This window comes from Hyperoodon ampullatus, assembly GCF_949752795.1.
Source record: "Hyperoodon ampullatus genome assembly, chromosome: 13".
NCBI lineage: Eukaryota > Metazoa > Chordata > Mammalia > Artiodactyla > Ziphiidae > Hyperoodon > Hyperoodon ampullatus.
In genome coordinates this window covers 73,158,968-73,171,839 of record NC_136926.1, presented here as the reverse complement: position 1 = coordinate 73,171,839, position 12,872 = coordinate 73,158,968, and the positions used below count along the sequence as shown (strand labels likewise).

Here is a 12,872-nt window from a genome sequence, read left to right as displayed (position 1 = left end):
GTCTAGTGGGGCCTTGCTGCTGCAGGCCAGTCTGCTCCAGGGGCAGAGAGAAAAATCCTTTGAAGACTTATTGGAGGGATACCCTACAAAACGAGTATAGCAGCTGATGATCACACAGAGTGTGGATACAGGAAACAGGAAACAGTCTCAAAGTTTAGCAGGTTCTTTGGGGGAACTTTGCATTGAAGAGCAAGAAGATTACCACATGTGGCTCTGGGGCCCCCTCGGGGCTCGCCCAGGTTACCCAGAAAGAAGTTTCTTGTTCTGCTGTTCATGCTTCGCTGAGTGGACCTGAAGCTCAGCAGTGAAGCCCCAGCTGCCACTGGGTGGGGCTAGCACTGGGTTCCCTCCCTCCCTCACCCCTTCCTGCTGCTTCTCCTTCCTGCTTTCAGGTTTCCTTTCTTTCTTTCTTTTTTTTTTTTTTTAACATCTTTATTGGAGTATAATTGCTTTACAATGGTGTGTTAGTTTCTGCTTTATAACAAAGTGAGTCAGCTATACAGAACACTCTGTGACCTAAATCACAGCAAGATCCTTTTTGACCCCCCTCCTAGAGAAACGGAAATAAAAACAAAAATAAACAAATGGGACCTAATGAAGCTTAAAAGCTTTTGCACAGCAAAGGAAACCATAAACAAGACCAAAAGACAACCCTCAGAATGGGAGCAAATATTTGCAAATGAAGAAACTGACAAAGGGTTAATCTCCAAAATTTACAAGCAGCTCAATATGAAAAAGCAAACAACCCAATCCAAAAATGGACAGAAGACCTAAATAGACATTTCTCCAAAGAAGATATACAGATTGCCAACAAACACATGCAAGGATGCGCAACATCACTAATCATTAGAGAAATGCAAATCAAAACTACAATGAGGTAGCACCTCACACCAGCCAGAATGGCCGTCATCGGGTTTCCTTTCTATTCATCTCTTTCTCATGCCTCCTCCCTTCTTATACTTTTTTTTCCTACAAAATTATAAAGTTTACTTTTGAACTGTGTCTATTTGTTTACATGTATTTGGAAAAGTTCTCTTTAGTCAAAAAAAAAAAAAAAAAGTGATGATTACAACCAGATAAAAATGTTTCAGACTCTCATTTTTGGGGCAAGTAGTTGTTGCTTGGTGGCCGGTATAGATATTTTGAGACTTGCACAGCCTCTGCATAGAATTACTATTGACTAATTACAGTGCGTTACATGAGGGAATGTGACTTGGAATTGGTTTCATGTAGTAATACTGCATTGCAGTCATTTAGTGGACACAGAAGGAAATAGATGAGAAGTGCAATCGTTTCACTTCATGAAAAGTCTAAATCTAAAATACATTTTAAAAATTATAGCTTAGTTATATATGGCTGCTTTTAATGAAGCTCTAAGTAAGTGCTACTTAGTAAAGTAATTTCGTTCTTTATTGGATGCAAAATGGATTCACTTCAGATGGAGCTGGCTTCCCCATCCCTGGCTGTATGACGTCAGGCAGATAACTTACCCGACTAAACCTCATCTTGAAAATGGGGATGATAACAGAACCCAACTCGTAGGATCACTGTGAAAATGAAATAAGATAATCCTGAAAGGCATTAGCATGGTGCAGCGTACATGATAAAAATTCAGGAAATGTGAGCTTTTATTATTCACCATTGGCATAGGGTTCATGATCTGATACAAATTACAAAGCATTATAATAACTTCACACCGTTCTCTCAAAGAATCATGTACGAATCAGACATTTGAACTATTGCACGTGCTAAATGAATGGACTGGAGATTAATGAAGTTTTACTGTTTAAAAAATGGCTTTTCTGTTTGTTCCTTTTTTTACTTCTTTGTAGTTCTCACCCAGGAGTGTTCACCGAGCAGCTGCTCTGAGGGTGGACGAGGCTGGGCCAGCGAGTCCTGTGTTTGGTGCTCACTCTGGCCAGATGGGCTGCCCACCAGATGTGGTGCTAGATGACATCCAGGAGACTCCTTCCTCTCCCCGCGCTCCTGCGGGAGGAGCCAGGAGCCTCCGTGCATGCTTGTTAGCTCCTCAGGATAGACCCAGCTGGAGACAGTGCGTTGTCACTTTTTCTAAAATATGTTTTTGCAGGCCGTCTTGAATTGGACCGTTTAGAAAGCATTATCTGTTCTTTCCAGAGTATTTTACTTTGTCTCACTTCCAGATATGGTCACCGCCCTGCCTTTATCTGTGAGGGAGGCCTCTCCACCTCTCTTAGTCTGTAACATTTGAGGAAGTCCCAGACCCCAGGCATTTAGGCTATAACTTTCAACTACCGGGCAGCTGAAAAGAAAACGGAAGAAGCTGGTTGACCCACAGCATTCAGGGGATCTTACTGTGTCAATCTGATCATTGGATTGTCTCAAGATAGATTAGAAAGCAAATTCCACTTCAGCCTCAGCTCAGAGCACCGAGAGCTCCTGAAAAATGGACTTGATGATATTGTGATAGTTGGCAGTTTTAGCACGAACCACGTAATCTTTGAACAATTGGTCATTTGGAGTTTGCTTACAGGGCCGTGCCCTCTGGGGTGTTTTAACTGCAGGTCGCCGTATTTTATGCAAGAGACCAAAAAATTGGTAGCCTAGAAGGGACAGGCAGCTGAGAATGATTTCATTTGTATCCCTTCCTTCTTCTTTTTCTAGTTCCCAACTGGAGAATATTGAATCAGACTGTCCTTCCCCTGCACAGACATGCTTCTCTTCCCCTATCGATATTCTGCTTCTGTTCTTGGCAGCATGCTCCATTGATTCAGTCCCCTGGGTCAAGTTTCTGAGGAATATTTTATATATATATATATATATATATATATATATATATATAGCACACACATATATACATATGTATAAAATATACACACATATGTATATACACACTCATATAGAGAGAGACACACGCAATAAACGTATTATCTTTTTCTTCACTTCAACCTAAATGTTTCTTGTGGCAAGTTAGTGTCATGTTCTTAGTTGCAACCCTGGCTTATGCCTGGACAGTAACGTCATCTCAGGTTTACTATTACTTAATGTTTATGTAGTGTATTTTCACCTTCATCCCTGAGTATAAGTTGAGTGTAATCCTATGAAAAGACAAGGAAATAAAACTGGGTAACTTTAGGAAACTTTCAGTTTTATGATTTTATAAATGCCTAAGAAATTGGTTGAGGATGCTTTTAAAATACAGGAGGATATTGGTAAAGTGATAGGAGAAGGAACGCAAAGATGTGCCGACTTGGGCCATTTAGGTGCCAGAATAATGATTTTTTAAATCGCACTTGGCGCCTCCAACTTAAGCATTGTTGTTGGTTTGTTCGTTGATTTGGTTTTCATATAAGTGAGGAGAATCATTGGAATCATTTGTTATTAGTGCACTTTTATCGAGTATCCCAGAGCTTTTATATAAACTAGGTGGCCTGGGGTCTGAGGGAATAGAAGGAGGGGACCCGGGTGTTGGAAGAGGCTGGGGGTGAGGCATGGAAGGGGCACAGGCTTTGGGGTGGGGAGACCCACGTTGCAATCTCATCTCAACCACCTGCTGGTTGTGACCTTGGGCAGGTTCATTAACCTTTGAGAGTCGGTTTCCTCATCTGAAAAATGGGGTTTAGATGAGAAAAAAAAAAAAAGCACAATGTCTCCCGTGGTATCTGGTACATAGGAGGAGGTTATACTTTAAGGATAAATGCTCTCTGCTCTTGAGTCTCTCTTATCTCAGCCAAGAGCAGAGAATAAGGCCCAGAAACTTGAGTTTTAAAAACCATATGCTACATAAAGGTGTGTGTGTGAGAGGGGAGGTTGAACACAGAAAATAGTGATTAAAAATCCATATACTAGCAGAAGACTGGCTAAGATCCAAGGACTCTTCTAAACTCGCTCACGTTATCAGCATCATAGGAAATTAGGTTAACTGTCTTTGTTCTGGACACTGCATTCTGTTTGGAATCTGTATCAAGATGAATGCTGTCTCCTTTCCACACATGCTTCCTAATAGCCCCTCACAAATACTACATCGGATTCCGGTATGTCCACCCGTTAACAGAAGAAGCAGTTGAAGAGATGGAGAGAGATGGGCTGGAAAGGGCGATTGCTTTCACACAGTATCCACAGTACAGCTGCTCTACCACAGGTAAGGCTTCTCTCTGACAGTGGGAGGGTAGATCTGGCCCTGGCAAAAATAACCAGGGAACCTGAGCGCAGAAGGAAACGATAAATCATTTTCGATTTGAATGGCAGGTCCAGTCTGTCTGTTTTAAACATGAGAGTTCAGGTCGGTCCATTGGAAATCTCATGGCTCATCTGTACCTTGAGTCATTAGCCAGTTGACTGAGAATTACAAATGGGGGGTGAAAGGCGGTGGCTTCCAGTGTTCAGTGCTTTAATGCAGCTGTATAATGGATCAGTAATGAACCTTAAGCTACTTTCTATGTTTGTGTAATAACCCTTATTTTTATGGCTACCCTAATATTCTTATTAATATAGCAAAGTTGATAGCTGTTTCCATTTTGCCAGCAGAAATGTCCATATAACATTGGAAATATTGGTATGTATTTTGGTTATGCTTTGGTTAGGGGTTGGTTCCTGGTTAAACCAAAACCCAGTTTAGGGTTTCCTTTGCAAACTTCTCTCAGTGTTCTAGACTTTGGGAAATGTTACTAGGTGTTGTTTCCTATATATTTAATTGGAGCTGGAGAATAATCTGTTTTGCCCATCTCTGTATCATGAGGTATAGGTAAATCTTCTACTGTCACCCACGGATACATTTGTTTACATCCTTTCTCAAGGCTTGCGGTCAGCACATTTTTACTCCCAAATTGCTTTTGGACATTAGTGCATATTATTTCTATAACTATAAGGAGAAAACAAAAGGCTACTGGAAGAAATCTTGGAAGCCTGGTGTGTGCCTTAAATGTTTATTCAGAGCACCTGTGACAATGTCTGAGTTCTCAGACACCCTCAAGAGTTTGAATTGTGATTTCTTTTGGACATGTACCTTGATAACTTTTAAATGTCTGGTAACGTTATTGGAGAATAAATCAGATTTTATAAATTTCTAAACGATACTTTGGCCGGGCTTTCAAAAATATAACTCAACATGTAAATGTCCGCTCTCAAAATTAAACAAGAAGATGGTTATTTATATGACAAAGGATTGACTAGAGTTTCACTTCACAGCTGGCTCTAACAGTGTGTTTAAAACAGTAGTGTCTGCAGCTTTTCCCTAGTACCTCTGGTGTAAGGGCAGGTACATCCCTACTTCAGAGATGTGAAAGCCTTTGGGAAGCATGTGCATTCTTTGAGGCCACTAGAGTGTCATTTATCTGTTGTTTTATTTAGACACATATTGTGGCAGCACCAGTATATTCTATGTATCAATCACTTTTTTTAATCATGCAATTTTTTTAGTTATGCTTTTCCCTTAATTACCACTTTTGATAGTTCATTGCATGTTTCTGAGTGATTCAGAAGACCTGCTGTGGCTTCCTGAAGTCCTTCTGTACATCTGAAGATGCTATTCACCTGTGAAATGTGGTTTGCAATGTGAAGATGGTGGTGACTACTTTGTGATTTCTGGAGAGATGGTTTTTGAACCTGGAATGGACTCAATTTGGATTTACCTGACTCATTGTTACTGCTCAGAGAAATGGAACTCCATTTATTTTTTTGAAAATTGAGTCTTAGCCTGAGAGTACATGTGATTTAAATATGGCTTTGTCCTGGCTAGCATTTTAATTTGGAGACCTAACTGATGAATAGTTCTCATGGAGAAACCAGTGGTGTTGGGAAGCGTGGCAGTGTTTTGGAGCATTTGCCCCATGTGAAGATTGAGGAGGAGGCCCCATGTCAGGGTTAGTTTCCTAGGATTAAGGCTTGGCTCCAGTGCCAGCTCCTCTAGGCCAGGAAAAAAATTGCACTGGGTTGGCACCATCTGCTTTCCCTTAGTCTTTGAATTTTCATGATTTCCATCTCTTGCTTAGAAATACAAGTTTTGTTAGATTACCTGTAAGGATTTGGTATTCATTTAACTTATTCTAAGGAATGATGATAATTTTATAAAGCAGGTAAAAACAGAGAATGCGCTTAGAAACCTTAATAAGCTGATCTTCTTATCAAACAAGCCATTAAAAAGGATGGTTATAAAGCTTTTATTGTAATGTGGAAAATATTCATCTCATAATACTAAGTAAAAATGCCCTAAATACTCAGGATACAAAACTGCACATGTCCTAAAAGTATAACTTTGTAAAACAAAACATCTGTAAAGAAAAATAATTGGAAAGAACTACCTTAGTATAAAACAATGACTGTATTAGCATGCTGGGGTCATGGCCAGTTTCTTTTTTGCTTTCTTTCCCACCCCCTACATTTTCTGTAAATGGGGTTGATTACCTTCATAATGGGAAAAAAATTTAACATGCTTTCAATTGTAAGACTTGGTCCTTGCAAATAATGACTGCTTGTATTTCATAAATCCGCTGCCATTGTGCTTCTCTAGAGAAGTGGCCTCAATACTCTTTGAAAGGCCATTGAAATTGATTGCTTTTTAGTGATCTTCATTTGCAGGGTAGTTAAATCTATATGCATTTTAGAGTATTGAAGTGATTGTAATTAGACTGATTCAGTGCAGAAGACTTACCTATTTTGAACTTATAATTACTGCCTTTACTAGTCTGTTTTTTATTTTCACTGTAGTCCACATGCGTGTACTAAGTGGCCCCTGTCTATTTCAGGCAGCAGCTTAAATGCCATTTACAGATACTATAATGAAGTGGGCAAGAAGCCCACGATGAAGTGGAGCACGATTGACAGGTGGCCCACACACCCCCTCCTCATTCAGGTAAGCCAGCCACTGCCAGCTGCGTCTGTCACCCCAGCTTCTGGTGTGAGTCAGGTTCTTGTCCCTGCCTGGTTTGTGGGTGTCCCGAGTCTTACTGTTCTCTTACTTAAATTGTGTGCTGGGGATTAAAAAAAGGTATTAGAGTCTTGATTTATTTATTTATTTATTTATTTATTTATTTATTTATTTATTTATTTATTTATTTTTTGTGCTGTACGCGGGCCTCTCACTGCTGTGGCCTCTCCCGTTGCAGAGCACAGGCTCCGGACACACAGGCTCCGCGGCCATGGCTCGCGGGCCCAGCCGCTCCGCGGCATGTGGGATCTTCCGGGACCGGGGCACGAACCCGTGTCCCCTGCATCGGCAGGCGGTAGAGTCTTGATTTATTATGACAGGAGGAAATAAATTTAAAGATTAAAGGGTAAACTCTTTTCTTTCTTCAGATTAATAGTATTAATTACAGACCATGGCAGAATTATGTTTTGAGTTTTGTGTTCCACAGTGACCAAAAGAACGTTAAAGATTATGCGAGGAAAAAAAAAGATTATGCAAGTTGTTTCATTTAATCTTCATTCATAGACTGAACAGCTGACAAATAGATCCTCTACTTTCTTTTGTTTGTTCGTTTTTTTGTTTTTGCGGTACGCGGGCCTCTCGCTGTTGTGGCCTCTCCCGTTGCGGAGCACAGGCTCCGGACGCGCAGGCTCAGCGGCCATGGCTCACGGGCCCAGCCGCTCCGTGGCACGTGGGATCTTCCCAGACCGGGGCACGAACCCATGTCCCCTGCATCGGCAGGCGGACTCTCAACCACTGCGCCACCAGGGAAGCCCTAGATTCTCTATTTTCTAAATCCTTTAAAATATCAAAAGATTAAAAAAATTTAAAGGTAATATATCTACATGTTCTGAGACAGAATAAATTTAACATTTCAATTGAGAAAGTTTCATATATTAAAAGAAATTTCAAATTTCTCCTACATAGTTTATATTTATAATATTTATAGTAATAGATGTTTGATTTTAGCAGAATCAGTTAGAGCTACAATTCTAAAGTTTTGAATTCGTGTTATTATGTACTTTTTCGCCCTTTGAATAGGGGAGTACTACTGGTTATTGTCCTTGATCAAACAAATATTATTTTGTTCTGTTGGCGGAAGTTTCTACCTTCGAGTTAGTTTAGGTAGAAGAAATACTAAGTGATGTGGATTTCATCCGTTTATTTTTTCATTCCTCGGACCGTCTCTGGCAAAATACCAGCTTAACACTTTTTTGAAGCCTGGAGTAACTTAAAATCGATAACCACTAGATGGTGGTAGACATCGTTGAAAGCAACCGGCTCGCCCCTGCGCAGACGGTGTTTTCCTTAGGCCTGTAGGTGCTGCCAAGGGTTAACGCTTAGGTTGAAATCCAGTTTTAAGTAAAAAGTGCGAAGTGAAAAGGAGGCACCTTCCCTCAGGGATGGGTGTAGTTTTGGTCTCAGTGTGGTGTCCTCCCCCCGACCTCCCTCCCAGTTTGCTCTTTGCTGGGTCCAGTCCGGACCGCCTGAGCCCCAGCCTGGCCTGCCTGTTCTGCTCTTGGAGGCCTGTGATTGTAAACGAGGGGGGTTTCAGGTTAGCACTGACATGTGGCCGCAGAGAAGCGAGGGATCTGCACAGCATCTGCCTGCCCTAATTGAGGGAGTAATTAGATTTGCATTAAAATTCAGTCCTTTGAAAAGGGGGGAAGCAGAAAGATGGAAAGGTCTCTTCACTGAGGAAGTCTCCCTTCATAAAATGAAAGGGAATTTTAGAGGCATTTATCTGCCCTCCTATATGGTGTGATTGAAGGCTCTGAGGGCCGCCTGCTTCTTTCATCCTGCAGAGGGATTGCGCATAGAAAATACCGCAGATGGATTTTAGATGATTTCAGGAACACTTCTGCTCCCCCACGGCTCCTCAATTTTGATGAAGGCTGAGTCTGTTGTAAGCTGTAACAAATTGTGTTTCTACTTGCAGTTATGCAAGATGATAAAAGGAAAAAATACTACTAAAATTTTGAGGAAACAAAAATTTATGGTTAGATTTTATTAGTATTATGACAAGTACGTGAGGAGATTTGATATCTAGTGGAAATAGAAAAAAAACCCAACTAAACAAAAACTAAAAGTAAAAACTGAAACTAAAAATTTTGTGTTTAGTCTACATTTCTGTCAATACATATTATAGGTAGTAATTACTCAAAATAGTCATTTTACTACTGTATCTAGCTGTTGGAATATTTGGTGTAAATGTATGTTCCAGGCTCCTACTTAAACTTTGCATTGGGCCTCCTTATTTAGGCTTTTGTACAAACAGTCTTTTCTGAGCATCCTTAGTCTCCAAACACTGCAGAGACCACCAGAAAATATTGCTTTTGTCTGTATCTAATCCTATCACATTGACTCTATAGGTAAATTATAAATTTTGAAAAGGGAGCTAACTCTCTAGGCACCGTTTTGTGCCTTAGAGCATTAATTTGTCAAATTTTGTGGGTTCTGGAAAGATTAATAATATCCCAATATTTATTAGGGAATAATTTGGTCATCCTATAGTATTAACCACTGATATATCAAAATGCCAACAAGTACACATTTACATGGTTCTGGTAAAGTGTCCTTTATCATTTTTTAAAATAATGCTTTAAAAGCCTTTTTATTTGGAAATAATTTCAAGCATTGGAAAAGTTACAAGGCTAAGAATAGTATATAAGGAACTCTCATCTCTTTGTTTAGATTCACATATTAATAACATTTATCCCACTTGCTTTATCATTTGCATGCTCTGTGTGTGTGTATGCATATGTATGTGTGTCTATGTATACATAATTTTTTTCCTGAACCTTTTGAGAATAAGTTTTATATACACACACACACACACACACACACACACACACACACACACATACACATACATACAGACTTATAAAACCACCCTTTACACCTAAACAGCAGGCATATTCTTTTCCATAACAATGATACAATATTCAACTTCAGCAAATTTAACATTGATACTTAAATCTATCTAATCTACATTCATATTCCAATTTTGTCAATTGACCCATTAATGTCCTTTGTAGCATTTGCTTTATAAGTTAAATGACAGAGTGATTAAAGAGTGGGATAAAAGAAAGCCTCTTCAGATCTGGTACTTCAGCACCTATTGTTGTGACTGGGGGATGTGCCAACTAAGGAAGGGAATTAACTGGTCTGGTGGAGAGAGATGTGAGGAGGAAGGGGGCTGCGTTCTAGCCCAGGTTCCGCAGATGCCAGGAGGCTGAGCGGGCTGAACAGGCCCCCCAGTCAGCCTCAGCTCCCCCCTCTGTGGATTTAACGAGAGTTGTACAACCTCTCATCTGTTGTTATAAAGGTTGTCATGAAGATTGACTCAGTGAGGAAAAGGTCGTAAAAATAGAATCATATTTTCTTATTCCTCTGTTATTTCTGTCTAATGTACCTTAATGTGATATGCCTGAAAGCCCAGCTAAGGGAGATTTAGTAAGACCCTATAAGCTGTTTTCCTGCTAGCCGAGCAAACGAGAGGTCTTAAAACAACTTCTCCTTCCCATCTGTGTTTCCCTTCCATCTGGAAGTGTGCCCTGTGCCTCCCAAGGGGAAGCATCCAGAGCGTTCGTTTTCAGTGAGCCATTAGTGAGCTTTAGAAGTTTCCCATCAAATTCCCCAGGCCCCTGAAACCGTTATGAGCCATTTTGATGATGAACCAAAGCAAGAGAGCCTGTACAGTTTGCAGTTTTTTTACAAAGACAGTTCTGATGTTTGAGGGCTTCTCTGAGAGCTTTGGTGTCACTCTCATTTAAAAAATATTTTCTTTTCCTTCCACGTCTTTCCTCCCACTCCCTCCTCATCCCCCTTTCTTGGTGTTCCCACAGTGCTTTGCCGACCACATTCTGAAAGAACTGGACCATTTTCCACTTGAGAAGAGACGCGAGGTGGTCATTCTTTTTTCTGCTCACTCACTGCCGATGTCTGTAAGTAAGAACATTCTGCTGGATGACCCAGTGGTAGAGGATTTCGAAACGTGTGACATGGACTCAGCTTCCATTCGGCCTAAGCCCAGGGCAAGGAGGAGCTCTAAAATCTCACACTGAACTTGGTGCTAATTTTAGACTCATTTCCTGAAGCCTACTAACAATTCATTCAGACTATACTATTGTGAATAGACATTGCCTTAATAAGTCCCTTTAAAATGGTAACTTGAAGATACATCCCTACATAAGAATTTTTAATAAGTGGGACAGTTAAAAGGAGACTGCTTTTGCTTGCCCCGTGGAAGGAACTCAGCCTGATGTTTCAGGGTGTTGGATTTAGAGCCAAGCACTCTCAACCCCATTCTTTTGTCCTCACGACTTGGGCTGTTTGAATTCCGGGAAGTGATTCGGTTTTAATTTGCCAAGGCTAGGGAGCACATTTTGGCCAGTGAATATAGAGCGTGTCAAATTATGATCTGGTTGCTCCTGAGTTTCTCGTATTACACTGGGTGTTCCTTAAGATACCGCATCTGTGCCATCACTGTTGCATTTGTGGAGACAAGCATGATGGGGCTGGTGTATGTATGATATACAGCAGTGCTTGGGATAAGCAGCCAGTTTCATCAGCTTAGAACCAGCATTGTACCCTAAAAGCATTGCTTTCAAAGCTGGAGAGGTAGAGAATTATATTTTCTTCAGTGTTATTAAGGTTTTAACTCCAGGGATCATGGAGTTAATGCAAGTGTCCTGTCTGGGGCCACTCTTCTAATTGGTCTGTGCTGCCACCTGGTGGTCACCAGGGGCAAGCCCTTTGCAGCTTCTCTCTCCTGCACGTCACCTAAGCGGTGCCAGGTTCAGCAGTAGGTAGCTCTGGAGAGAAATTTCTCTCTTCTGGAAGCCTGCCTATTCTCTTTTCTGGTCCCATGCAAATTCTCTTCACATGTCCATCCTCTTGCTCCGTCCTTCTCCTTTTTATAACCGTCCTGTATGTGATGAGGCCGTGTCTGAAGTGCCAGCAGGGAAGCTCTCTAGCCAGGAAAGGAGGAAGCACGTTTTTATATGTGAACGATTCCAGGTGCTGCCTTCTCTCCTCTCGTCTCTCACCTCACTTCCTGTTCTTCCCCTCAGGGACTGAACATGATGCTTCCTTGTTTGTTTATTTATTTATTTTGCTGCCCAGGGTCTTGGGTAAGACTGAGAAATACCATGAAGTCGGGAGGATAAGGATGGGGTAGGGAAGGCAGAGGGATTGTCGAGCAAGAAAACTGTTCTCACAGGCTCTTCCTTTTCCCCTGCATTTGCTTCTAATGACTTTTTCCCCGTAATGACTTTTTTTTTTTTTTTTTTTTTTTTTGCGGTACGCGGGCCTCTCACTGTTGTGGCCTCTCTCGTTGCGGAGCACAGGCTCCGGACACGCAGGCTCAGCGGCCATGGCTCATGGGCCTAGCCGCTCAGCAGCATGTGGGATCTTCCCGGACTGGGGCACGAACCCGTGTCCCCTGCATCGGCAGGCAGACTCTCAACCACTGCGCCACCAGGGAAGCCCTCCCCGTAATGACTTTTTAAAAACGTATTATGTTGAAGTCATTTTAGACTTACAGAAAAGTTGCAAAAATAGTACAGTGTTCCCTTAGCTTCTCCTAATGTTGACATCTCACATAACCAGAGTCCAGCGATCAAAACTAAGGACCGGATGGCGGTACAGTGCTGTTACCTGAAGGCCTTACTCAGATTTCACCACTTCTTCCTCAGTTGTCTCTTTTCTGTTCCAGGATCCAATCCAGGATCTTACATGGCATTTACTTGTCACGTCTCCTCAGGATCCTCCAGTCTGTGACAGTTCCTCAAACTTTCCTTGTCTTTCATGACCTTGATATTTTTGAAGAGTGATTTTAGTAGAATGTTAGTTATTTTGTAGCATGCTCCTCCATTTGGATTTGTCTAGTATTTTCTCATGATTATCAGGAATTTTCATGATTTTTCAGTGTATTATCAGGAAAAAAAACCCCTGGGGTGGTCTATCCTCGGTGTAGCATATCCAG

General features: G+C 41.2%; 1 protein-coding gene across 3 annotated transcripts in view; it reads left to right on the top strand.

Moving 5' to 3' along the window:
• The window catches only part of FECH (ferrochelatase), a gene marked incomplete at both ends in the record, with an annotated part of 33,096 nt that overhangs the window by 13,367 nt on the left and 6,857 nt on the right, over positions 1–12,872 (top strand). For 2 of the 3 annotated variants that reach the window (XM_079717385.1, XM_079717386.1), the window contains 3 exons: positions 3,986–4,120; positions 6,723–6,829; positions 10,732–10,830. In XM_079717385.1, the coding sequence (XP_079573511.1) occupies positions 3,986–4,120; positions 6,723–6,829; positions 10,732–10,830 (341 nt within the window). The remainder of the gene's footprint in view (positions 1–3,985; positions 4,121–6,722; positions 6,830–10,731; positions 10,831–12,872) is intronic. The other variant, XM_079717387.1, reaches the window with a different exon arrangement.